The 25,744-nt window shown below is 61.6% G+C and overlaps 1 protein-coding gene across 13 annotated transcripts in view; it reads right to left on the reverse strand.

The window, feature by feature from the left end:
* RAP1GAP (RAP1 GTPase activating protein) overlaps positions 932-25,744 on the reverse strand; it is a 69,649-nt gene continuing 44,836 nt past the window's right edge. For 5 of the 13 annotated variants that reach the window (XM_018055290.1, XM_018055255.1, XM_018055298.1 and 2 more), the window contains 23 exons: positions 24,925-24,972; positions 23,642-23,680; positions 22,888-23,073; positions 19,362-19,465; positions 19,009-19,087; positions 18,584-18,637; positions 16,832-16,915; positions 16,534-16,634; positions 16,269-16,398; positions 15,089-15,244; positions 14,563-14,634; positions 13,880-13,966; positions 13,320-13,457; positions 11,079-11,210; positions 9,220-9,297; positions 8,177-8,286; positions 6,956-7,069; positions 4,482-4,605; positions 4,023-4,071; positions 3,120-3,222; positions 2,634-2,768; positions 2,312-2,353; positions 932-1,920 (listed from right to left, as the gene is read on the reverse strand). In XM_018055290.1, the coding sequence (XP_017910779.1) occupies positions 1,659-1,920; positions 2,312-2,353; positions 2,634-2,768; positions 3,120-3,222; positions 4,023-4,071; positions 4,482-4,605; positions 6,956-7,069; positions 8,177-8,286; positions 9,220-9,297; positions 11,079-11,210; positions 13,320-13,457; positions 13,880-13,966; positions 14,563-14,634; positions 15,089-15,244; positions 16,269-16,398; positions 16,534-16,634; positions 16,832-16,915; positions 18,584-18,637; positions 19,009-19,087; positions 19,362-19,465; positions 22,888-23,073; positions 23,642-23,680; positions 24,925-24,972 (2,427 nt within the window). In that variant the 3' untranslated portion in view covers positions 932-1,658. The remainder of the gene's footprint in view (positions 1,921-2,311; positions 2,354-2,633; positions 2,769-3,119; positions 3,223-4,022; positions 4,072-4,481; positions 4,606-6,955; positions 7,070-8,176; positions 8,287-9,219; positions 9,298-11,078; positions 11,211-13,319; positions 13,458-13,879; positions 13,967-14,562; positions 14,635-15,088; positions 15,245-16,268; positions 16,399-16,533; positions 16,635-16,831; positions 16,916-18,583; positions 18,638-19,008; positions 19,088-19,361; positions 19,466-22,887; positions 23,074-23,641; positions 23,681-24,924; positions 24,973-25,744) is intronic. The other 8 variants (XM_018055306.1, XM_018055282.1, XM_018055313.1 and 5 more) reach the window with 5 other exon arrangements.

Consider the following 25,744-nt stretch of genomic DNA (forward strand, 5'->3'; position numbering starts at 1 on the left):
CCTCTGGCCTGCTCCCTGCCGCCTCCACCATCACCATCGCCTCCCCTTCTCAGCTGCAAGCAGCACTCTCTGGCCTCCCTTTGCACCTGTGGCTTCCTCCCCAAGGACACTATGCTAAACCCTTCCGGGGGTGCTCAGGCACCACGGTGTCTTCCCCATTCCTTCTTCAGCCAGGCCGGACCCCGGGGCTCCTCCCACGTCTCCCCCACCCCACCCTCTCCCAGGCCCTCATCCCCCCTTTACCACCCGGTGAGCTCCTTCCGGCAGCCGGACAGGTTCAGCGCCGGCTGCCCGCCCCCCTCAGTGCAGGTAAGCGATCCCTTGGCGCCCCCTGGTGGCCACACAGGAAACACACGTGAACTTCACCCACAGGGCGCCCGGCGCTGTCCTGGGTGCCCCAGCTGCACCCGCTCAAGGATTCCTCAGGACGGACCCCTGGGAGAAGTGCTGCCGCTCCCGTGTTACAGGAGTGGAGACAGGCTCAGAGAAGCTTCCAAGTTTCTCAGCATCCCCAGCCAGCAGCAGGACTCCAGTGGTGGGCGTGAGTTTGAGGGCTCCGGGAGCTGGTGATGGACAGGGGGGCCTGGCCTGCTGCAGCCCATGGGGTTGGAGAGAGGCGGACACGACTGAGCGCCTGAACTGAACTGACTTCAGAGCCATGTTCCCCCTGCTGGGGAGAGGGAACAAGGTGGGAAAAGGGCAGAGCTAGGGGAGGAAAGCCACAGCTGGCGGGCAAAGAGCTCATCACTTGGCCTTGGAGGTGTCTGCAGACCCAGGAGCTCTGATTTTGTGGGGATGGCAGGGTGGGGAGATTGTGGGGGGGTTGGGATGTGAACAGGCTCTTGGTCTTGACCACAGCACCACTAAGATCTGTCTGGGGTTGATCTGAGGCGGGGGGAGAGGGTCACATGAAGCCAGGTCCAACTCGGGGTACAATAGCGATAAATAGAATTTATTTATTACAACTGTTACCGACACACACACGTGGCCACGGGGGCTTCTGAGACAGGTGTTGGGGCCGAAAGGCTGCCCCTTGGTGTGGTGCCTAAAAAGTGTGGACAGACACACACGACGATGTGGACTCACGGCAGCTGTGCCTGCCTGCCCACTCCGTGCCAGGTGGGGGTGGTGCAAAGGTGAGCCAGCTGAGGCCCCTCGGCCTGGAGCGCCAGGGGCCGGAGATGCCGGGGGTCGAGCCGGGGGCTGGCGGGAGAGCCAGATAGGTCCCCCGACGCCCACAAGGGGGTCACTCGTCTGTCATGTAGAGGCGGCGGGCAGGGCCTTGGCAGGTCTAGGAGGTGCCGTGGCCACAGCCAGCCCCGTCCCTCAGCCGACCTGGGGCCCCAGGAACCCCAAGAAGCAGGAGAGGGTGACAGGAGGCCCCCGGGATCCTCCACTCTGGGGCAGGTGCGCAGAATCCCACTCTTCAGCGACCTCTGAAATGACCTTGTCCATTTAGAGCAGAGACACTCAGAGAGGGAGTGTGATGGGCCTAGAATCGCAGAGCGGATCCCGAACCACAAGCTAGGACTCAGGACCCCAGCCCAGGGCTCCTCCTACCCACCGCCTCCATGGCAGGCTCTGTGTGCACTGAAATGCCTCAGTTCTCCTTTCCAGCTCACTCCTTCGAATCCAGAGGGGCACCCAGGGGTGATGGATCAGCCAGGCCTGGAGTCCCGTTCCAACTGACCTCTCCCTGCCCCAGCCAGCCTCCCAGCCCAGGGGGTGGGGACGGTGCCAGCAGCTTCCCCGCTCCCAGGGCTGGCCAGCTCCGCCCTGCAGAGACAGCCCAGATGTGGGCCAGGAGGAGGGCTGGGCAGGCGAGGGGCAGCCCCCAGGCTGGTGCTGGCCTCGGGGGGCAGAGGTCCCGTCCGCCCGGATCTGCTGGAGCACCCTCGCCTCGTGCTTCTGCACCCTCGTCTGCAGGGTAAAGGGAGACGGGTGTGCCATGAAATGGGGAGCCAGATGTGGAGGGGTCCCGCCCTCGGGACAGCAGGCTCTGGGTCTTTCTACCCAACGGGGAACCCCCGAGGCCCCTTCCTCCCAACGATTCCCAAATCCCTTTCAGGCTCTCATCAAATTCTCCCAGCAACTCACGGGCAGAGGTGAGGCAGAATTTATTGGCCCCACTGTACAGATAAGGCAACTGAGGCCCAGGGTCACCTAGCAAACTTAAGTGGCCAAGGATTCAATCCTAGATACGTAACTCTCATCCCGCAGAGGCGATGGAGAAAGAGAAGCCAGCCCAGCCCTGCCTTCCTCTGCTCTTTCCCCCTTCCCGACCAAATAGGAGCTGAGGGCTGGGACTGACCTGCTCGGGGTCACCTTCAGAGTGACAGTGTGGCTAACAGCCCTGCGGTCAGAACAGCGGCAATACAGGCACCAGGAGAGGGGACGGTGGGAGACACAGGCGAGCAGAAGTCAGCAGTTGTGCCCAGGCTGGACAAGCCCAACCCCTCCAGGCTTTAGTGGGGGGGCGCGTCTTGGTCCAGCACCATCCCTGGGGACCCCTGGCCACTTGAGGCCTCTCCCCAACAGCTGACCCCCCTCCCGGGGGCAGGGGTGCCCCCCACAGGGCCAGCGTCCAGGCCATCCGTCCCAGCCCCACCCAGGCCCCTGGCAGCTGCGTGTACCAGCTGGGGCGTGTGCTGTTCAGATGCTTCCAGCTGGATCTTGATCTCGGGACACGCAGGGTCCCCCAACTTGCCAGTGTCGGGCTGGGGTGACCGAGAGGGGCCTGGGGAGGGAGGCAGGAGGGAGCCACCTCACTGGCCGCGGGGAGGCACCAGGGAGACGGGGGCATGGATGGGCGGTCGGCACCAGTGTCCCCCAACCCCAGCAAGCCCCTCCCTCGGGGACTCCCACCCTTAACTCCCATCTTTACCCCCTTTAAAGCCCCATCAACCTCCAAGGCCCTTCTAGAAGCCACCAGTCCTCCAAGCCACCAACTACCATAATAGGTAGGATAAGGACCAGCCCACGGAGCCCACGTCAGCGGCAGGCCCATCACACACCTACCACCTGGGGCCTGAAAACGGGTCTTGGCCCTCTGTGCCCAGCCCTGGCCCCCGGCCATCACAGGGGTGGCCGTGCCCGTGGGGGGCTGGCCCTGCTGGTACCTGGGGAGCTGCCTCCACTTGTGGTACTGATGCTGTCTTCCAGCCACGTGCTGTAGATGAAGGAGTCCCGCTTGTGGGGTGTCCCTGAGGAGGAGACACTCTCCTGGGGACGGGGGAAGAAAGAAGGAGGGAGGCTAAGTCCTTGCCCACAGCACTGGCTGGCTCCCCCCTCCCCTCCTCACCCCCTCCTCTGCTATGATCCACAACCTCCAGCCCGACCCAGGCCCCTCTGCAAAGAGGGTGAGGGCCCAGCCACGTCTGCCCCAGGGGACCCCAGGAGGGCAGAGCAGGAACAGAAGCGGACACAGACACACACACACACTTCCACTCATCCCTGCGTTCAAACACCGAGGCTCTCGTAAGCCAAGCCCCCGAGAGAACTCGAGTAGGGTCCTGGCCCTCCAAGAGCTCCAAGTTAAGAGGAAAGACAGGCTGGGAAGAGACTAGCACAGTTCTAGATCCCAGGCTCCACGGGGGCTCGGTGGTCTGCACGCTCAGCATCTGACACGGAGCCTGGCAGGGAACTGAAGGGTTGTCGAACGAAGCGTGATGGAGCGTGCCAAGGACAGAGCCCAGGGTCCGCAAGAGTGTGCTGCTGCTGCTGCTGCTGCTAAGTCGCTTCAGTCGTGTCCGACTCTGGGCAACCCCATGGACGGCAGCCCACCAGGCACCCCCGTCCCTGGGATTCTCCAGGCAAAAACACTGGAGTGGGGTGCCATTTCCTTCTCCAATGCATGAAAGTGAAAAGCGAAAGGGAAGTCGCTTAGTCATGTCCGACTCTTAGCGACCCCACAGACTGCAGCCTACCAGGCTCCTCCGTCCATGGGATTGGCCAGGCAAAAGTACTGGAGTGGGGTGCCATTGTCTTCTCCAGTGAGACTGTACAAGAGGCTCCTAACCTACCCTGGGACTGCAAAGTCAGGCTTTCCGGAGGAGATGCTGTGAGGCTGAGCTGAGAAGGAAGAACAGAGCCAGTCGGGCAAAGGGGGAAGGAGGGAGCAGGCCGTGTTCCGGGCAGTGGAGAGGGCGTGTGCAAAGGCCCAGGGGTAGCGCAGCAAGCCTGACTAGTGCAGGGGACCGGCTGGAGGAGGGCAGACTGGCCGAAGGGGTAAGAGACGGGGCTGGGGAGGGAGGGGCCGGACCTTCAGTGGCCTCACAGGTGGGGCTGCGTGGGGAACTGGGGAGCCACGGGAGGCTTCAGAGTGAGGGAAGGTCAGTCTGCACTACTCCTCTGGGCTGGGTCTCCTGATCACAACTCAGCCACAGCCGGGCTCACGCTTCACCCCGGAGCATCATCTCCAGGGATAAGACAACACCCCTTTCACGCTGCCGTGGGGCACCTCTCCTTCCTGGGCCTCTCACCAGGCCTGTGTCATCCGCATCCACGCCCTCTGCTTCCTCCACGACGCTGGCGAAGCTGCTGGCGCTGGACGAGGAGCGGGAGAAGTCCTTCAGCACTTCCGCTCTCTGGGCCACTGTCTCCGCTCTGCCACGGAACACGTCCCGTCAGCCAACATCTGCGCTGGGCACCTCCTGAGCTGACACCCCCGGTCCCTGCCCTCCCCGCCCAGGCAGGCCCAGCCTGCAGCCAGCCAAGCTCCTCCATGGCACCTTATAGCTCCCGGGGCCCCTGAGTCTCCCCGATGCCACCGTCCTTCCTAACACAGAGATCCTGTTGGGCCCCAGTCCTGCTCCTCCCCACTGCCCCCGATGAAGCCCAACTCTCTCAGCTGTATGTTCAATCAGAACTATTTATACACCATTGGTTAATGGTTACACCATCGGCACCATTGGCGAGTGCAGAATGACTCTGTGCCAGGCACTGATCTAAGTGTGTTGACCCCAGCTATTTCATTGCTATCATTGTCAGACCCGTGTCACAAATGAGCAGGCACCCAGGCACAGAGAGGGTGGGCACCCAGCCCGAGGTCACCCAGCCTGAGGTGGGAGAGCAGGTGGGACCCAGGCCTTCCACCTTCACAGTCTCCTCCCTTAACTCTCTCCCACTTTCATTCCACGTCCAAGGGGTTTTCTCCCCACGATCACCACTGTATCACATTGATTATTCCAATGTCACCAATGCAGCCGGAGGAGCTTCCGTAACACTGCACAGGAGTTCCTGCCTTCTAGCTTCTGCTCAGAGAGAAACATCTACCCACTTGTTCCTTCCTCCCCCCTTTCTGGAGGAAAATCCACTGCGGGCCAATCTGTGTCTGCTGCCTGGAGTCCCACGCCTTCCCTCACGTCCTAAAAAGTAAATTCACTTTTCAAACACCAGTCCGGGGGAGACACCTCCTCAAAGAGGCCCTCCCTGATGCCTCCTCGCGGGGGCGGGGGTGGGGGCCCCACTCCTGGGCCTATCCTCACGCGGTGACCACGGTCAGCTCCTGAAAGCATCACTCCTCTCAACAAAATCCTCCAAAGCCTCCTTGCTACACTTAGGATAAAAACCAAAGTTCTCAGGCTTCCCTGGGGGCTCCGTGGGAAAAGATCCGCCTGCCAATGCAGAGAAGATACAGGTTTGATCCCTGATCCGGGAAGATCCCACATGCTGTCGCCAAACTAAGCCCGAGCACCACCAGCCGCAACCACTGAGCCTGAGAGCCCTAAACACCGAGCCCGCGCGTCCCGAACACCAAGCCCGCGCGCCCCGGACACCCAGCCCGCGCGCCCCGGACACCCAGCCCGCGCGCCCCGGACACCCAGCCCGAGGGCCCCGGACACCCAGCCCGCGCGCCCCGGACACCGAGCCCGCGCGCCCCGGACACCCAGCCCGCGCGCCCCGGACACCCAGCCCGCGCGCCCCGGACACCCAGCCCGCGCGCCCCGGACACCCAGCCCGAGGGCCCCGGACACCCAGCCCGCGCGCCCCGGACACCCAGCCCGCGCGCCCCGGACACCCAGCCCGCGCGCCCCGGACACCCAGCCCGAGGGCCCCGGACACCCAGCCCGCGCGCCCCGGACACTGAGCCCGCGCGCCCCGGACACCCAGCCCGAGGGCCCCGGACACCCAGCCCGCGCGCCCGGGACACGGAGCCTGTGTGCCAGAAGTACTGAAGCCCGACGGCCCAGGCTCCACGACGACGAGAAGCCTGCGCCCCACAGCTGGAGAGCAGCCCCACTCTCCACAACTACAGAAAAGCCCGCGTGGCAGTGAAGACCCAGCACAGCCAAAAATAAATAAAATTTTTTTAAAATTCAAAGTTCTCACATAGCCCTCAAAGCCATGACCCAGCTCCTGCCCAACTCTTCAGCTTCCTCCCATCCACTGTCAATGACCACTCAGGCCCAGCCTCACTCAGCTCCACCACCACCACCCTTCTGCCAAGCCTTCAAGCATGCCTCAGGGCCTTTGCACTTGCTGTGCTTCTTATCTGGAACCCTCCTCCCTCTGCCCTGCCACCATCAGTCCGTCCTAACAGGACCAACTCCACTCTCAGCTCTCAATTCCAACCTCACTCCTCAGGAGACGTCTTCCCTGAGCCCCCAGATAACCTCCTTCCCCCACCCAGCCATTCTTCATTGCAACCTCTGCTTTATTTCCCTTCTGTCATTGCTACCTGGAAGTAGCTTACTAGATTCTGTTACTCTGCACTGTCAGCTCTGCAAGGCAGGGGCCTGTATGTCCAGCTGACTGCGGTCTTGCAGAGTGTGGCATGCACAAAGCGCTCAGCAGGTGTGTGTCAGAGGAGGACCCAGGAGAGTGCCCAGGCCCCCCTGCTGCCCTGGGGTGGCCGTGTCCACGTTCCTGGGCAGCCCCGGGCCCAGACAGCGGGGGAGAAAGAATGGGCCCGCCACACCCAAGCCCCCCGGCTCAGCATGCCCCGAGCCCCAACCTGTTTTTGGTCGTGGGCATCTCTGGGGAGCTCTGAGTGGATGAGTTCTCCGACTTGGGCTCCTGGGAGACGTGCCCGCTGTCTGGGGTCTTCTGGCCGGCCGGGGGGCTCTCCCTACAGGGCACATGGGGGCAGAGGGGGGATTCAGCACCAGGCCTGGCCTCAAGGGTAGAAGGAGCCCCAGGTGGGGAGAGGAGGTACCGGGCGCTCCTACCTCGTACCCATACCCCACATCCTCAGGGGCCAGCCCCAGAGCGGTCCCCTTGGCCCCTGGGCTGACCAGGGGGGAGCAGGCACCACGGGAGCACCTACACAGAACATCCTTGGGAATTCCCTGGTGGTCCAGGGTTTAGGCCTTGGTACTTTCAGTGCCACGGACTCAGGTTCAATCCCTGATCTCAGAACTAAGATTCCCACACGCCACACAGAGAGGCCCCCCCCCAAAAAAAAGAAAGAGAGAGGACATCCCCCATGGATGGGGGTATAAGTGTCCCCCGTTACGGATAAGTAGACCGGAGTTCAGAGATGGGAAGAGACCTGCCCAGGGCACGCAGCCAGGACGTGGCAAAGCCAAGAAGTGAACCCTGGATTCATGGGATTCTGGGTTCTCCTGCCTGTGAAGGGAGGGCCAGCTCACTCCTGAGACCTCAGCCTTCTCCCCGAGCCTGTGCCCGGCTTCGCACGCATGGCACGCATCCCCACAGCCAGCCCCATGCTGCTGGTTGTGTCCTTATCCCTGTTTTTTATTTTTTTTCAGATTAGGACAATGAGGCTCAGAGAGGTTCAGTGACTTTCCCGAGATCACACAGCCGCAGTGTGGTGAAGACCGGATTCACAACCCTCTGCTTCCCTGAGGGCTCCCTGCTTCTCAGGCGGTGGGTGCTGTCCACACCCCGCCCACACTGATGTACTTACAGAGCTCCGCAGACCCCAGCTCTGCCCCTCACCAGCTGCGAGACCCGGGCCAGGCCCTCCCCTGACCATGGCTCCCGGGACCAGCAGAGCTGAGACTGGGTGGTGGCAGCTCGCTGAGATGACGAGCCGGTGCACAGCAGATCCTCGAGGGTGCGGGTGTCACCGGTGGGGTCAGAAGGGGAGAAGCTGGGAGCTCCGTTGTCTGCTTCCCTTCACCGCTGAATGGGGGGCAGCGCAGGGGTGCGGGGTGGGGAGAAGGACCCAGAGGAGACGCAGGACACCATCCCACCCCGCTGCTCCACCCACCTCTTCTCCTGCACCTCCTGGATGTTCTCGATGCCGATAGCGCTGCTGCGGCGAGAGCCAAACGGACCTGATTTCTTCCTCGTGGGGCTCTTGCCAGGGACAATCAGTGACTGTGGGGAGAGGCCCCAGTTCAGTGCTCACCTGCTCCCGGAGCTCCAGGGACCCCCCACCCCACCCCCCAGGCCACCCTGGGGCCCTGCTGCCCAGGCCCCGAAGCAGAGGACTGTCCATTGCCCAGGAGAGCCAACCTAGTTTACAGACAAAGGAAAACAGGCCCAGAGATGGCAAAGGGGCCCCCTGAGGTCACACAGCAGCTCTGGACCCAGGATCTTAGGAAACGGCGGCAGAGGCCTGAGCGGCGGGTTGGACAGCCGCTCTGGGCTGGGGTGGGGAGGGAGGCCAGCTCCTCAGAGCAGCAGCCCCCCGGGCATTACGGGACCTACAATGGAGGGCAGCGGGGAGAAAGCAGGCGCAGCCACCCAGGCACTGCCCCACTCCAGCCCTGCGGGGGAGGCTCCAGCTCAGCAGGTGAAAGACGCCCGCTTAAGTTTCCACACACACTACTGCGGGTCATCCCAGGCGCCAGAAGCAGGCCCCCATCCCCGCCGGCTTCTCTGGGGCAGGCAGGCAGGATGGGGGTCCCCAGGGAGGGACGGAGGGGCAGGAGCCCCCAGGCCAGTTCATAGTCTGGACCGGGAAGAGGGGCAGAGGAGGGCAAGGCGCTCCATGCAGGCCCGGCGATATTGGGGGACGTGCAGCTGGGTGTGGGGTCTTCAGGTGCCAGATCCCGGCGGGGTCTGGGCCTGAGTCCCAGGGGCCAGGGCAGGGCCAGAGCCCCTGGTGGGGGTGGGGGCCCTGGCTCTGGCAGAGGCACCAGGCCCCAAAGCCGGTTGCTGAGTGTCCCGCCTGGCCCTCGGGCCTGTCCGGGGGTTGGGGGGTCGGGGGTTGGGGGCAACGTCCCCAATATGGCCTCCGTCCTGAGAGCGAGCAGAGAACAGCGCGTGCAGACAGCCTCCAGAGCCGGCGGCCCCGCGGACGACAACCTCTTCCACGGTTCCTATGCCTATGGCACTGCCTCGGCGTCCGAATCTACTGGCACTTTTCCCGGGAATAAGCAATGACTGGCAAGCGGCAGAGGGCAGGGGCAGAGAGAGACAGAGAGTCAGAGAGACAGGGACGGCAGGACAGGGAGATAGCGAAGTGAGACAGGGAGAGGAGGGACAGACAGACAGACAGACAGACGAGGACAGAGAAGAAGACTTGGCCAGGGGGTTCAGAGAGACAAGCCCAGGGAAGGGAGCAGGGAAGAGGTGACAGAGACACAGAGAAGAGAGGTGAGAGGTGGACAGACAGTCACACGAGAAGGGGCGCAGGGCGAAACACAGACAGAGACGGACAAGAAGAGACGGAGAGGGAGGCACAAAGGGAAAGCAGAGGGGAGACGGTGCGAAGCGGAGGAGAGGGCGACAGGAAGGTGCAAGAGGGGAGGGTGCACAGTGCAGGCAAGTGGGGGCGGCGGGAGGGGGGGAGGGGAGAGAAAGGGAAGGAAAAGGAGGCCACGTGAAGAGAGGGGAGAGTTGTGCAAAGACAAAAACAGAAATGGGTCTGGTTACTGCCGTGGCGGGCGCCACTGGCCTGGCCCTGCCCCCGGGGCCCCCTCTGCAGCCACCCGCGGGAGGCTGGGCCTGTTGCGGGGAGGAAGAGAGTGGCCGGGGCATCGGGCTTGGAGGAGGGCGGGCTGCGGCTCCTGTGGCGGTGGGCTTGGTGACGGCTGGGAAACAGAGGACTTGCCTTGCTCCCCTGGCCAGGCCAGACCCCGGGGCCGGGGTGGGGGCGGGGGGGGGTCCCTCCTGCCACAGGACACAGCCTCACAGCACTGAGCACAGGGCTTGCTTGGCATGCAGCTGACAGTCAATAAATGATGGATGGGAGGATGGATGGATGGATGGATGGAAGGATGGGTGATAGAAGGAAAGACGGATGGGGAGGGGACAGCAAAGCAGCAGGTGCAGAGCTCAGGGTTGGCCGCTGGGCAGTGGAAAGCGGACAGGCCCATCGCTGAAGGCCTTTTTCATCCTGTGCCCAGCACACCCTCTGTGTGTTAGTGGCAGAGTCCCACAGAGCCTGGCAGACGGGAAGTAATCATTCAGGAGAGGTTCACACAGAAGCCCAGGTCCTGACACACAGTAGGCAGCCACAACCACAAAGGCTCTGTGAGCACACAGTGGGCGCTCACACAGCTCGCTTCCCCGATACGTAACGGGCATTCACCGATATCCAGGGCTTATCACAGCAGGCCGTTTCCCGATACACAGAAGGTTCTCATACAGCAGCTCAGGGGCTGGGCACACGGCAGACACTTGCAGAGGCAGGTCCACACAGGAGCCCAGGGTCTGACACACAACAGGGGCTCGCAGACACGCAGGGCCGGGCCCCCAGGAGATGCTCACACCGTGCAAGTCCACACAGCAACTGGGCCCCCATACACAGCACGCACGGCAGCCCAGGTCTGGACACACAGTGGTGCCCAGCAGCATCTCAGAGCCAGACACACAGCAGATGCTCACGCAGAGACCCAGGTCCAACACACAGTAGGTGTTCCCAGAAACTCAAGGCTTGGCCAGAGGTGTCCCACAGCAGCCCCACTCCCAGCGTATGACAAGACAGGAGGTGTTCCCTAAGGATCGTGGGCTGACACGCTGCAGAAAGCCTGGGCTGAATAAGGGGCCCCGAGGAGGGCGGGAGAGGGGCGCCAAGGGGCTGGAGAGGGGGCTGCAGGGTCTCAGGGTCACAGCCCAGGCGCCTGACCCCCTGGACAGCAGAGGTGAGACCTAGCCTAGAGTCTGGGATGGGCCCTGGGACAGGCGGGTTGGGGGCGGGGCGGGCAGGGGAGGGCACTCACTATTCCAGCTGTCTTGGCCAGGTCGGGATTGTTGGGCGTGAAGCTCCCACTGTGGCTGGTGGACACGGTGTGGGGCTTCTTGTTGCTCAGCCCCATGGCGTCCATGGACTGGCTGCGGCTCCGGATGACCCGCTGCGAAGGTGGGGCAGGGGTTTCGTAAGGCCTCCCTCCCTTGGGGAAACCTGGGAGCCACCCACTGATGCCACCCTAGCTGACCCCGGTAAGTCCCTTCCCGCGAGTCCACACAGGAGTCAGCTCCACCCGTGCAGGGGGCTATGTATGTCCCGGCTCTGCCACTAGCTTGCTGGGTGACCTCAGGCAAGCCACTCCACCGCTGAGCCTTGGAGCCTCATGACCTGTCGTGCGGTTGTTGTAAGGACCACAGGAGACGCAGAGTTGTGACCCAAAGTGTGTGCAGAGAATGCCCCAGAAACGCCAGTTTCCCGCTCTTAAGGGTCTCTTGGAGCCTGCTTCCTGCTTGCTTTTCTTTCCTCCCTCCCTCCCCTCCTTGCCGTTTTCAGACAACCTGCCCAGAAAGTTCAAGTCAGGCCGGGGTTCTCTACCTCTGCTCTCACTCAGTCCGCCCCAGGAGGCAGGCACTGCCGCCAGGCCCATTCTCCACGTGATGAAACCAGAGGTGGGTCTGGGACCCAGATGCCAAACCCAAGGCCTAGGCTGTGGGCTCTGCTGTCTGAGAAAGGCTGTGACTTAATCCAGTGCCCACCAGATGCGGGTCCCCTGGAGCCCTCCCTCAGAGAAGACAGCCCAGGCCCACGTCCACCCCACCCACTCGCTGTCTGCTCCTCGCAAAGGTAGGGTTCTCCTCAAGCCTCTTTCTCAAAGGCGGTCAGTTCGCCTCGGCCCAGGGCAGCACTTGGGCGGCTTGGGCTAATCCTCTTATGCAAACCCACGTCTCCAGCTCTGTGGCCTGCCCTGGGGTAAAGGTGAGGCCCCGCCAGCCTGGCCAGGCACCTGGAAGATAAGCGGTCCTCCTCCTGTGGGTGAAGGCAAAGGGGTCACTGCCTGGGGACCTGTAGCCGGGGTGGGGGGGCGGGGTCCGGGCCATGCGGTGGGGTGGGGTGGGGTGGGGTGGGGTGGGGAAGGGAACTGGCCATGCGGTGGGGTGGGGTGGGGTGGGGTGGGGTGGGGAAGGGAACTTGCTCTCTCCTCTGCCTCTCACTCCGGCCGGTAGTCGCCAAGGTAAACGGGCACAGCTTTGCATTTTGTTTCTTAGCTTACATTACACTGATCAAATTGCTTTACAAATAATTCTCAACAGCTGTATGAGGTAAGAAGCCTAAACAACAGATTAAAACAAAACAAAACAAAACAAAACAAAACTGAGGCTCAGACAATGTTCAAGCAGATAAGTGGAAGGGCTGGAACCCGAACCAAGGTGTCTATGCTTTTACCACTAAGCTGAATATTCATTGGAAGGACGGATGTTGAAGCTGAAACTCCAATACTTTGACCATCTGATGCAAAGAACTGACTCACTGGAAAACACCCTGATGCTGGGAAAGATTGAAGGCAGGAGGAGAAGGGGACGACAGAGGATGAGATGGTTAGGTGGCATCACCAACTCGATGGACATGAGTTTGAGTAAACTCTGGGAGTTGGTGATGGACAGGGAGGCCTGGTGTGCTGCAGTCCATGGGGTCACAAAGAGCTGGACACGAACTGAACTGAACTGAACCAGAGAGCCAAAGCGGGTCACACGGGCCTAACGCCATGCAGATCAGCTCCTTTTACACGTTCCTTCCCGGACCTCTGGTTTCCTTCCCTGGGTCAGGACACGGGGGTCCTCTCTTCTCTGCCCTGACCTGGCAGTCACCACCATTGGCACCAGAGCGCTCCAACCTTCTACCCTCCAGGCAGACTCCGCCCCCAAGCTTGGGCCCCGCCTCCAACCTTCAGCTCCTCCTCCAGCCAGAGCGCACCTTACAGCTCCCAACCGTGGCTCTGCCCCGGGCAGAGAGCGCGCGCACGGCCACGAGTCTGCAGGCCCACGCTAAAACCTGGGTCCACCCTGAGGCTCACCGTCCTCCGGACTCTACCCCAGGTGTGCGCCCACCTGGCCCGAGCTCACGCCTATTAGCTCCACCCCGAGCCACACCCCCACGCGACCCCACCTCCCGGGCGAGTCCGCCTCTAGCCACACCCCTACCTGGTCCTGCCCCGCATCGCTGCTCCTCATCCCCACCGCGTCCCCCCGCGCGCAGGTGGACCCCCGCCCTTCACCTTGAAGGACTCGAAGAAGCCGCCGCCCCCGCCGCCGTTCTCCATCTTGTCCTCGTCGCCGCCCAGGCCCATCATGGACTGGCTGTGGATGTGCAGCTCCTCATAGAGCGTCTCCAGGAGGGCGGCCCGTGTCCGCTCCTGTGGGCCCGGCCGTCAGGAGAGACCCAGGGATCAGCCCTTCTTCCCGCACTCGGAATCCCGGCCGCCTTCTCTGAGTGGGAAGCGGGCCTGGGCCCCGGACGCCTCTACCGGTTTCCCTCGGGCCCCTGCGCAGCTCCAGCAGCGCCCGGGGGTCTCACCAAGGCTCCTCTGAGATCTTGCTTCCCCACACCCCACCTCCACTGCGCCATGTGTCAGCCTACCTCGGAGCGCCTCCTGGGCATCCCGTGGGAACCCCTGCGTCCTCTCCCTGGATTCTGGCCCTGCTCACCTGTCAATCCGTCCTCCCCCTCAGGCAGCCTTCCCTAAGGCCAAGGTCTGAACATGGCTTTTCCCTTCCCAGGAGGCTCGGCTGAAATTCTAGGGGGTGGTGGCTCCCAGTTCCAAGAGCCCATGCTCACCTCCAGTTTGGCAAACTTCTCTGCCTTGTAGCAAGCATATTCGGCATTGATCAGCTTTGTCAGCAAAAATTCCTGGAACTCAGGCCCCTGGGGGCCCCCAGCGTGGAGAAGAGAAAGGGGGGAGGCCAGGGGGACACAAGAAACCAGGGGCTGAGACCCAGCGAGTCAGGGGCTGGGGCTCTGCTGGGTTCTGTCCTCCTGACTCCCGGAAGGGCACCTCCCTGGGCTCAGTGCCCCAGCCCAGGCGCCTGTGAGAGCCCTCCATGCCCATCAAGGCTGCCCACCCCTCAGGAGAGCTGGGCTGGGGGTCTCCCACTGCCTCGGTCTGGGGGATCTGTTGGGAGACTGGAGCCAAGGCTCCTTCTGAGAGGTGAGAGACATGTGCCCCTCCCAAACATTGTAGAAGACTGAAATTGTCAAAAATACAGCAGAGTGGAGGGAAGACCACAGAGTCCGCTATGCGGAATGTAAAGCAATGATACAGTCTGCTCTGTGACTCTGTGAAACAGTCACAGTTCTTATCAAGATGGGCAGAAAAGCTGGGCCCCAGCCAATCGGTTAGGGGAGCCTGCCTGTCCTGGCAGCCAGGGGGCTCCACGGCCTGGTACAGAGCACTGTGCACCCCAAGGCCCCCCCCATTTAGTCCTGCTCTGCCCACAGCGGGGCTGGGGGCTGCCCCTCACCTTCCGAAACACAGCGGGGTCCGGGAGGGGTGGCCCGAAGAAGGGGACGTCATCTCTTGCGGTGACGGACACCTGGAAGGGAGGGCGGGTGTCGTGCGGGGTCCCCACACTAGCCAGAGACCCCTGATTCGCCTCCCTAGCCCGATGCTTGGCACAGGGCTGCCCCTTGGCGGGGGACATTCGGTGACTACAGATGGGGTGGGCGGACCCCACGTTTTCAGCGGCTCCATCCTTGGTCCTGAATTTGAGTGGTGAGGAGGGGTGGAGGGTCTCCAGGCTCATGAGGGCCAGGAGCAGGAGGAGACTAAAGGGCGGAGGAGCGTAAGCAGCCTCTTTTAGGGGAGAGACTCAGGCAGCAGAGAGGACGGGATGGGAATCCTCGGCCATCATCCGGCCAACAGTGGGGCTCAGAGCCCTCCGGACAGCACCCCTATTTAAACCTGGGAAAACCAAGGCTCGGAGGGGCCTTGCAGCGAGTGAGGACGGGGCTAGGAGGGTGCCCTCAGGAGGCTCCGAGACCACCCACCTTGTAGAGGGGGCCATCGGGGCCCCCACCCTCGGCCTGCACCACCACGTAGGCGTGCAGGAAGTTGGACGCAATCATGTCCGGCACAAACGGCGTGTTCTCGTCCTGGAAGACCACAGCCACGATGTCGTTGCCAATGTGTCGCTTCCGCTGCAACTGAACACAGGGCCACAGCCTTTCAGCCCCTGCCAGGGGGCACGGGGAGGGTGCCCACTGGGGTGGAGGGGGGCTGGGGGTAGGCAGAGGGGCACATCCAGGGAGTTGCTTCCCCCCAGAAAGATGTGGTGAGAAACTGGTCTTGAAGTTGTTTTTGTTTTCTTGGAACTCTGTGGCAGAGGAGAACACCGAGGCTGAGAGAGCAGGGGCCTGTAAGGTCTTCCAGTGACCTAGAGGACTTGGATCCAGGCCCCCGGTCCCCAGGCCCTACCTCTCTGTCCTCCTCCTGTCGAAACACCCCACACATGGCCCCTCCTGAACAAGTTAAGTTCCGCTTGGTATATATGAGTTGTTAAATTGAACAGGGAATCTTATTCAAAGAAAATGAAAAGACATTAAGGGTAAGGAAGAAACGTTTCCATTTTTCTCCCATGACGCCCTCATCCGCCTGGGGTGGAGGCGTGGGGGTCACAGGGGCAGGCAGCCCCCAGGAAGCTTAGGACAGGGTGTCAGATCTCCGAGTTCAGCTCGGGGAGCGTGCCTTGTGCTAGCTCATCACCAGGCCTCTGCAGAAGGTGGGAGCCATTCTCCCCAGGAACACTCCGCCTCCTGCTCCCACCTCCTCTGCAGCCTAAAAGTCACTTGATCTTGAACACTTTGCCTGACTCCCACCTCTGCCAAGTTTAAGTGCCCCTACGTGACCTGACAAAACCCTTCACTCCCGGTAAAAATCTTCACACTTACTGAGCTCCTGCTCCATTGCTACCAGGTCCTGTTCTAGCCACCCTGTGTGCATCCTCTCACTTGGGCTCACCTGCGAGGTAGGTGCCATTATTATCCCCATTTCACAGATGTGGAAACTGAGGCTTCCATGGCATCACAGCCACTTTTCACCCTGCCCCAACAAGAGGAGGCCACAAGTCGGGGGACTGGATCATCTCCCTCTCTCTCTCCCAGGGCCCACTGAGTCTGGTGTGGTGGACGCTGAAGGGGCAGGTAGATGGGGGGACAGGTGGGAGGCTACCTGCTGGGTGTCCCCTTCCGTGTAGGGCAGCTTGGTGGACACGTGGAACATGATCTCCTTGTTGCGGAAGTTGCAGTATACAGACTCGGTCCCCGTCTGCCCGTGGGTCACGTCCAGGCCTCCTCGGAACCTGCCCCAGGACACCCCCAGGCCGCAGCTCAGTCTCCAGCCCCAGCCAGGCCTCGGTGGGGCCAGGATGGGGTCTCCATCCCTGCCCAAAGGCCTGGGTCGGATTCTTGTCTGCCTATCCCAACCCGGGGCTCACCCCTTAAAGTCCTGCAGTTTGACCTTCTGGCCCAGAAACTCGAGGAACTCCACGAAGGCGGGGCTCTCCTCATTGGTGCTGAAGAGTTCTTCCTCAGAGGTCTGGCGGGGGGAGCAGGCACACAGAGGGCAGAGGTCATCCTGCTGGGGTGCCATCCCCCACTCACACCCAGGAAGGCTGGAAGGGGGACCTCTGGCAGCCCTGGGGTTCCTGAGCTTGAGTCCCCACGTAAGGGCTCTCCGTGGCTAAGGTCTGAGGCCCCAGGTACATGGGCAGATGGGAGGAGGAGGAGACACACCTGCCCGAGCTTCTGATAAATGACTCCGAACTTGAAGTTATTGCTGATAACATGCTCGTCGAAGGTGACAATGAGGCGGGAGGCCTGCAGGGAAAGGGTGATGGGTGAAGCACACTGCTTTTATTTTTCTTTCTTTTTTTACTTTGTATTTTATATGGGCGTATAGCCGATTAACAGTGCTGTGATGGTTTCAGGTACACAGCAAAGCACCTTAGCCATACGTACGTACCCATGTATCCTTGCTCCCCCAAACTCCCCTCCCATCCAGGCTGCCACATAACACTGAGCCGAGTTCCCTATGCCATACAGCAGGTCCTTGTCAGTTATCCAGGTTAGATATAGCAGTGTGTACATGTCCTTCCCAGACTCCCTAACTGTCCTTCCCCAATGGGAACCATAAGCTCACTCTCTTAAAGTCTGACACACCGCTTTTTCAAGTTGCTGTTTATGGCTCTATGTGCCAAGCACTGTGCCAGGCACTCCATCGCATCATCTCATCTTCTCCTTGGAAAGGGTCCGTGAGGGACTCCTGCTGCCCTCATTGCACAGATGAAGACGCCGAGGTTCTGAGAGCCGAAGGAACTGACTTGCTAAGGTCAACGACTGCCAGATGGCAGAGCTGGGGCTTGAACTCAGGTCTGTTGGATTCCAAAGCCTAAGCTCATTGCTCCTGAGCTTTGCCCACGAGCTCCCACCCCAACTCTGCTCTATCACCGGCCTGATGTCCGGCCCTTCTGTGAAGTCATCTCATCATTCTAGAACAGACCGAGTCCCACCACTGTGCTGTGGAGCCTTGAGCAAGTTCCCCTCCTCAACTTGTCCTCTTCTGTACCTTGGAGGTGGGACCTGATCACTGAGACCCCCTCCTTCAGGGGACCTTTCCTGGACCACTCACTTCTCAGGGACCTCACCTTGCTGGGGAATTCAGTCAGAGCCACAGGCTACACCTGTCTTTCAGGGTCCAGCTCTTTTGAGAAGCCCTCTGGCTTACTGCGGAGAAGGCAATGGCACCCCACTCCAGTCCTCTAGCCTGGAAAATCCCATGGATGGAGGAGCCTGGTAGGCTGCAGTCCATGGGGTCGCTAAGAGTTGGACACAACTGAGCGACTTCACTTTCACTTTTCACTTTCATGCATTGGAGAAGGAAATGGCAACCCACTCCAGTGCTCTTGCCTGGAGAATCCCAGGGACGGGGGACCCTGGTAGGCTGCCGTCTATGGGGTCGCACAGAGTCGGACACGACTGGCGCGACTTAGCAGCAGCAGCAGCAGCTGGCTTACTGAAGATTGAAGCCCCTCTCCTTCATCCCACACTATCATAGTGACTTCAGCACCCAGCAACAGAGCTGCAAGCGCAACTGCCATCTGCTGGGTGGTACCTAAGGAGGCGCCTGTGTTACTCTCTCCCCAGGTCCCCTCTGGAGTCAGAAAGCAAAGCCAGTGGAGCCTTGGCTCGGGAGCACAGATGACCCTTAGACGGGTCCCCAGATGGCACTTGAGAGTTTCCAGAGGTAAGAAAGACTTGCCTCCAAGGCAGCACTGGGTTCAAACGTGGACTTCCTTATCTGCTGGGCATCCCTAGGTAAGGCACCAAACCTTTCTGGGCCTCTAGCTCCTCTTCTACAAACTGTGGACTTTGCAGGATCATTGTGAGGATTAGATGAGGGAACTTAGGAAAAGTACCCTGCACGGTGCAGGTGCCCAATACGTGCTTGATCCCTGAGTGACCCACCCTCCCCAGGTCCAGCCATACCTTGGGGTAGAGCACAGGATAGAATCGATCCACGTTCACGTCTTCACACACCAGCTGCAGGAGGAGATAAGGGAAGGCCTGAGGGTGGGCCCTCTGGGCCTCCCGGGCCAAAGTCGGGTGGCAGGGACAGCGGGACACCAGCGTGCAGTCAAGGCTGGAGCAGGCCTGGGGACTCGCTGTCACTCAGAATAAGGTAGGCAGAACTGGGGCCCCTGTCTCCAAAAGGTGCCTTAAAGAGTGCCCCAAACACACAGGCGTGCGGGCATCAGGGGAACGCGGAAGGGGCAGGACCCCAGAGACAGGCCGCAGCACCCAGGCCAGGATCTGGGGCTAAAGCCGAGGGTCTGCAGGAGCCAGGCCGCAGCCCAGCTCTGGGCCCACAGGGGCTGCCTGCAGGGATCCGCCCGACGGGGCAGATGCCTCACCTTTGCCATCTGGACCACGTTGGGGAACTCAGTGAGGCAGGAGATGGGGATGACGTCGTGGTATGTCCGGCACTTGGTCCTGGGAGAAGAAAACCCATGCTGAGAGGTGAGGAAGGGGGAAAGGGAGATGGGAGCCCTGCCCCAGCCAGTAAGACCAGGAGGGGCAGACCTCGGGGAGGTCCAGAGGGGAGGAGGGGCCAGGCCTGGCTTAGGCGCTGACTTGCTGTGCAGCCTCAGGAAAATCGCCTGCCCTCTCTGGGCCTCCATTAGAAGAGCGGGTAAACTGAGACGGGCTCACGGACCCCGAGTCCACGGCCCTCCCTGCTGTCACAGGCCCCTTCCCACGCCCTCACCTGAGCAGCAGCCGCAGGTGTTCCTGGTCCCCGATGACATCGTACTTGAGTGAGAAGACAAGGTGGCCCAGGGCGGCGTCCAGCGAGTAGTAGTTAAAGTGCTCCTGCGGGGAGGGGGGCCCAGGGAGCGAGCCAGGCTGAGCCTGAGGCTTCCAGAAACCCGCCCAGAAGGCCAGTTCACCCCTGGGCAGTGTCGCTCCCCAAGCAGCGGGTGTCCAGGCTGACAGCACACTCTGCCTCAGACAGCACGTGTGTGTCAGTCGCTCAGTCGTGCCCGACTCTTTGCAAACCCCGAGGACTGGAGCCCGCCAGGCTCCTCTGTCCATGGGATTCTCCAAGCAAGAATACTGGAGCGAGTTGTCATTCCCTTCTGAGGGGATCTTCCCAACCCAGGGATCCAACCTGAGTCTCCTGCATTGCAGGCAGATGCTTTACTGTCTGAACCACCAGGGAAGCTCTCAAAGAGACATGCATTTAAATCCCAGCTTTGCCGCTGGCCAGCTGGGCAACCTGAGAAGGCCACCTCACCTTCCCGTGCCTCCGTTTCCTAGTCTTTAAAGTGGGAGTGAGGCCAACTACCTTGTGGGAAGGCGGCAGGGACTGAGAGAGATAATGCCTGAAGCAGAGAAGGGGTTCCTGAATGTCTGCAGTAACCTCAGCTCTCTGAGTCCTCAGCAAGATCAGGATGTCTGTATATATATGGCATCTCCCAGCCCCTACCCTTCTCCAAGCTGGGCACACAGCATCTGTGTGTGCGTGTGTGTGTGTGCACACACATGCATTCAGTCATGTCCGACTCTTTTGTGACCCCCTGGACTGTAGGCCTCCAGTCCTCTGTCCATGGGATTTTCCAGGCAAGAATACTAGAGTGGGTTGCCATTTCTTACCCCATGGGATCTTCCCGACCCAGGGATCGAACCTTTCGTCTCCTGCACTGGCAGGCGGGTTCTGCACCATCTGGGAAGCCCACACAGTCAACCCGTAGCTCTGTGGCCCCCGAAGCCAGGACCCGTGAGAATCAGAAAATCAGGAAATGAAACATCATGAACACACTGGGCGGCTGACCTGGCTGGTTCCTAACCTCCCGCCGCTGTGACTGGGAAGCCACGGGGTTGGGAAGAAATACTCCCCAGGGCCCAGGGGAAACTGCGGCAGGGCTGGCACCCCTGGAGAGCAGAGCAGGGCTGGCACCTCCAGGTGGGGAGGCCCCAAAGCCAAGGACGGGAGCGCCAGATTTTACCCCACGTGACCCTGGGCTCTCCTGCCAGCTCGGCTCCCTAGCCACTCCCACGCCAGGAGTCATCATCGAGGAAGGAAGTCCTATTTAGCAAGAACACTGGAGTGGGTTGCCATTTCCTTCTCCAATGCATGAAAGTGAAAAGTGAAAGGGAATTCACTCAGTCGTGCCCGATTCTTCGTGACCCCATGGACTGCAGCCCACCAGGCTCCTCTGCCCATGGGATTTAAATATAAACAGCTGCACTCAAAGGACAGGAGAAAAAAATGTAGGGGCCAGGGGACGGGCCTACACATCCACAGCTCAGGGGCGTCTGCGGGGACCTGGGGCAGAGGCCTCCCAGCCCTGCTTGGGCACAGGGTAATGGAAACCCCCAGTGCTTGGCACCATCTGCAGAAAAGGAGAGGCAGGCACTTGGTAAGGAGGGCTGTACCAAGGCCAAAGTCACCCTAACCTCTGCCAGGCCAGGGCCCACCGCTTCCCCAGTCACCCTGGCTGGAGAGGCGAACAGCCCTGCCCCTCTCCACGGGCCCCCGGCCCCTCCTCTCTGCGTTGCTACCTGGACCCTGGTCATTATACCTCCCCCAGGAACCCCCAACCTGTGCCCCTTCCAATCCTCTGGTGCTCACGGCTCCGCCTTCGTCCCGTCACTCACTGCTGTCACTCATCACTCTGTCAGCAAACTCCTCTGAGCGCCAACTGTATGCTCAGGCCACACAGTCCCCCAGGTCCCACCAACTAAGAGCCTCCAGACAGTGGGCTCCTGGGATGCAGGCCCCCTTCCACTCACGGGTGCAACCCCCTGCCGGGCTCCGGGTCTGTCCTCAGGCAATAGCTCCTGAAGCCGAGCCTGCTGGTTTGGTTCCCGTCACCCTGTAGCACCCCCACCCACCAGCATCAGGCCAACGCCCTGGGCCCAGACTCAGTACACGCAGCTCCTCAACCCCTCAAAGAGTTGTGCGTCCTTCCTGCATGTGCACAAACACACACACCACACACAAACGCACACACATACACGCATGGGAGCGAGTGCCAGGAACGTGACCATGTGGTGCGTGCTAAGTCGCTTCAGTCGTGTCTGACTCTTTGCGATGCTATAGACTGTAGCCCGCCAGGCTCCTCTGTCCATGGGGTTCTCCAGGCAAGAACACCGGAGTGGGGTGCCAAGGCCTCCTCAGGGGACCTTCCCAAACCAGGGACTGAACCCACGTCTCTTATGTCTCCTGCACAGGCGGGCAGGTTCTTCACCACAGCGCCACCTGGGAAGCCAGACTCTTCCCACAGCAGGTCTCAATGGAAGGTCAGCCAGAGCTAGGTCCAGCTCCAAGCTCAGTGACCTGAACCGATCCACTCTACCTCTGAGCCTCTTGTTTCCTCTTCTGGAAAAATCAGGACAGTCCTGCTGTCACAGAGTTAATTATGAAGGGGTAATTAGAGCTAACATCTTACTGAGCATCTACTAGGGGCCACGCGTGGGTCTCAATGCTTCACAGGTACTTCTATCATCCTCATTTTTACAGATGCGAAAACAGGCCCAGGAAGGTGAGACAACCTGCCCAAGGTCATGCCACGAAGCAACAGAGGAGTCAAGGAGTGCCCCCAGGTCACGAGACCCCAGAGCCGGCGCAACGCCCCGCCCCCTCACTTGTAACTGATGGCACCTGGAATGGGGTCCCAGCGTGTGACCTCCTGCCCAGCTCCCGCTGCCTCGTCCAGCAGCTTCCGCCCAGGAGCTGGGTGATGCCAGCACACTGTACGGGGCAGGGTCCCGGATCTGGGGCGGGTGGTGGCGTAGGGGTTGCCCCCGTCCGGGTCACCCCACGGCACTACCGTCGCCCCACCTCAAGCTGCCTGAGCGCACGGCCTGGGTCTGCTGTATTGCTGGCACCCAGAACCGAACTAGGCGCCCAGCTGGCGCTCATCACTCGCTCACCCAGACGGATCACTCGCTTGGCACCAGAGGCCTTTCTACGCGCCTCACAAATAGCATCGCGTTGAAGGCGTGAGGTGGGAATCACCACCCTCTCCGTTTGTACAGGTGAAGAAACCAAGGCACAGAGAGGGGAAAGCCACTTGCCAGGGGTCCCACGTAGCTAGAGGCAGACTCTGCTAACCACCGCGCATCACACTGCCTTGGTGCCATCCGTGTTTGCTGACTGAACAAGCGAATCCACGGCGCATGCCCCCTGGACTGCCGGGACGGCTGGCCAGCCCAGCCTCCACCCCCAGGGCTGGGCGGTGACCCCCTCCCCACCAGCCCAGCACCCCCAGACCCGCGGGCCACCCCACCTTGCCGAGAAAGTGCTTCCGGTAGAGGCGGGCGGTGTGGTTGCACTCCAGCTTCACCTTGGTCGTGGGCGACTGCAGCGGCTCCGTCTCTGGGATGCTGGTGATTTCGTGATTGGTGCCTTCAATCCAGTAGCCCCCAAACTGGGGCAGCAGGATCAGGGGGAAGGGCCCTTCTCGGCCCAGGACCTGAAGGAGCACTCAGCTGAGGGTCACTCACCCTGCACCTCGGTGGGGGCCCTTGGGACACCCCCCCCCAACTCGGACCCAGAGCCACTTCTGCCATGGCTGAGGGTACCAGGGGACAGCCCGGAGCCTCTGAGGGCCCCAGGGCTCACACCCAGGGCCTCCTCCTACCTATTTGGTTGGCCAGAGAGTTTGTTCGGGTTTTTACAGACGATGGGATAGGAAAAAACCAAAGGAACTTTTTGGCCAAACCAATACTAGCTCGAACCCTTCTCCTCCCCCTGCAGGCCTAGACCCAGACACACACAGCCTCGGAGGATGGGGGTGTGGGGGCAGGTAGAGCTGGGGGTGGGTCGTGACGCTGGCCGAGAGGCTGGCGTGTAGGCTCAGACGCCTAAGGGTTCGAGTGGGCTCGGAAGTCTTGGGCCTGTAAACGGAGGCTCCGGCACCCACAGCAAGGCCTGCAGCCAGGCTCGTGACAGGGAGGAGGACCCAGGTGTCCGGACTCCCTGCGTGAGCGCCTCCCGGGCTCAGGGCAGAGACTGGCCCCGTGGGGTCTCTGGCTGCTTACCTCGTGGACGCTCGGGTACGGAATGTAGTCCTCCTCCGTCTGCAAAACAGGGCAGGGCCGAGGTCGCCCCTTTCCTCCAGCCTCCCCAGGACGCCCTTGATTCTGCCAGCATCACACACCCCCACCCCCAGGCTGGAGGAGTGGGTGGGGCTGTATCCTCACCTCCCCATCCCACGGTGGGGGGCTGGGGGGTGACCCCACGAGGCCAGGGCTGGGGCAGGCTGAGCTCACTGAGTGCTGGCCGCCTCTTCCGGGCCTCCCTCTGCCTAGGGAAAAGAGGCGCATAGCCTCCCTGGGAGACACACCTCTGGACCGGTGGCCCTCGGTGCATGGGAATGGCTTGAGGGGCCGGTTACACGGACTGCTGTGCCCCACCCCCAGAGCTTCCCAGGCTGTGGGTCTGGGTGGAGCCCAAGAAGTTACATGCCAACCTGCCCTCCGGGTGACGCTGACGCGGCTGGTCTGAGGACCACACTTTGAGCAGCCTGGGTCTGGACGAAGCATGGGCCTTGTAGCCATGAAAGCCCTCATCCCTGCAGCCCCGGGCCCACTCCTACAGGACCAACCGGTCTTCTTGGAGGGCAGGGGTCCCCAGTCACCCACCACAGAGCTCGATACCTATCAGGAGGGGCTCTACAGCCCCCATGCCAAGAAAATTCTGAGTCTAAAGAAACTCCATACGTGTCTTTCAGTCCTGAGTTTCTTGGCAGTCTCCTCTGAAGGCTGGGGGGCCACCGGGCCACCCCCTCCCCATCTCTTGCCCCCACCCCCCCTCAGCCTTCCCAGGCAGGGACTACAAGGCTTGGGAGGAGCACATGCCTCCTGGGTCTTTGGCCTTCTGGGTCCTGGGCATAGCTGGCTTCAAGGGAAACCTCTCACAGCAGGCTGTGAGGGATGGGGCTTCAATTCTGGGAAGGGGGAAGCCTGGAGAGGCATGGAGAGTTTATAGCAGAGTAGAGCAGGTGAGGAGGAGCAGAATCAGGGCCCCAGGCCTATAGCAAGCGAGGGGTTCTCCGCATCTTGGCCTCCCAGAGTGCAGGGACTAGGTGTGCCCGGCTTCCCCCTTGGCCTTAGCATCTGGCCGGCAGTGAGACCACTCCAGGAAAGGATGCTGGGTCCTCCTGGGCTGGCTGCTCCACTGGGCCATCACTTCTCCCACCCCTAGAAAGGGGGCCTGCCTCCCCCATCCCCATCCCCTTCCATCCCCAAGCCCTTGGGAGTGCACTGCTCGGGGAAGCCGACAGCCCCCAGAAGGGTGGAGTGGGACCAGCGTCCAGACCTACTTTGAGGGGTGGTGGGAAGGAGCATCGCTGTTCATCCATCCTGCTTCCCTGCAAAGAGAAGGCAGCGCATCCCATCACGGCAGGGCAGGGCCCAGCGCAGGGCCGCTCCCCACTGCGGGCAGCACCCCCTCCAGGTAGATGGTGATGTTTGGGGGCGGGGTGGGGGGGGGCTCCCAGGGAAGGGTGCTGGGTACCCAGGCCTCCGGCCTCTCGGAAGGGCGGGCCCTCCTAGAAGGCCCTGGGGCTGAGGGAGGCGGGCAGCAGCTGGGGGCGCTGGCCGCTGCTGGGAGTGGGGGCAGGGCTGATGCAGGAGCTGGGGAGGGAGGGAGGCATCTACACAGATGCGCCGCTGAGAGGGAGAAAAAGAGGAAGGAGGGGGAGAGGGAGGGAGAGAAGGAGGGGGAGAGGTGGGAACGGAAAGACAGAAAACTCAGAGAGGCAGAGAAACAGAAAGATGGCGGGGGACAGGGTCTGAAGGGTGAACCAAAGCTCAGGCAAGCTCCCGAGCTTTGTTCAAGTGCCTGCCCACACCTCCCAACACCTACCCGAGCCAAACAGCAGGCAAGGGGCCTGGAAGACCAGAGGGGAGGAGCGGAGGGTCAGGCAGAGGGGGTGGGGGCTGCCCTCCCCACTGCAGCCCAGCCTCTGGTTGCCCTGTGCCCTCTTCCCGCTCCACATGGGGGTCCTACAGAGCCTGTGATGCTCTTAGGGGATGGGGGATGGTCTGTGTAGGCAGGGGTGGGTTGAGGTGCTGAGCCCGGCCGCCTCCACAGGAATGGGAGCTGGGGAGACCCAAGCGGGCCCTAGGCCCTGGGGGTCA

The sequence above is a fragment of the Capra hircus genome, chromosome 2 (genome assembly GCF_001704415.2).
Source record: "Capra hircus breed San Clemente chromosome 2, ASM170441v1, whole genome shotgun sequence".
NCBI lineage: Eukaryota > Metazoa > Chordata > Mammalia > Artiodactyla > Bovidae > Capra > Capra hircus.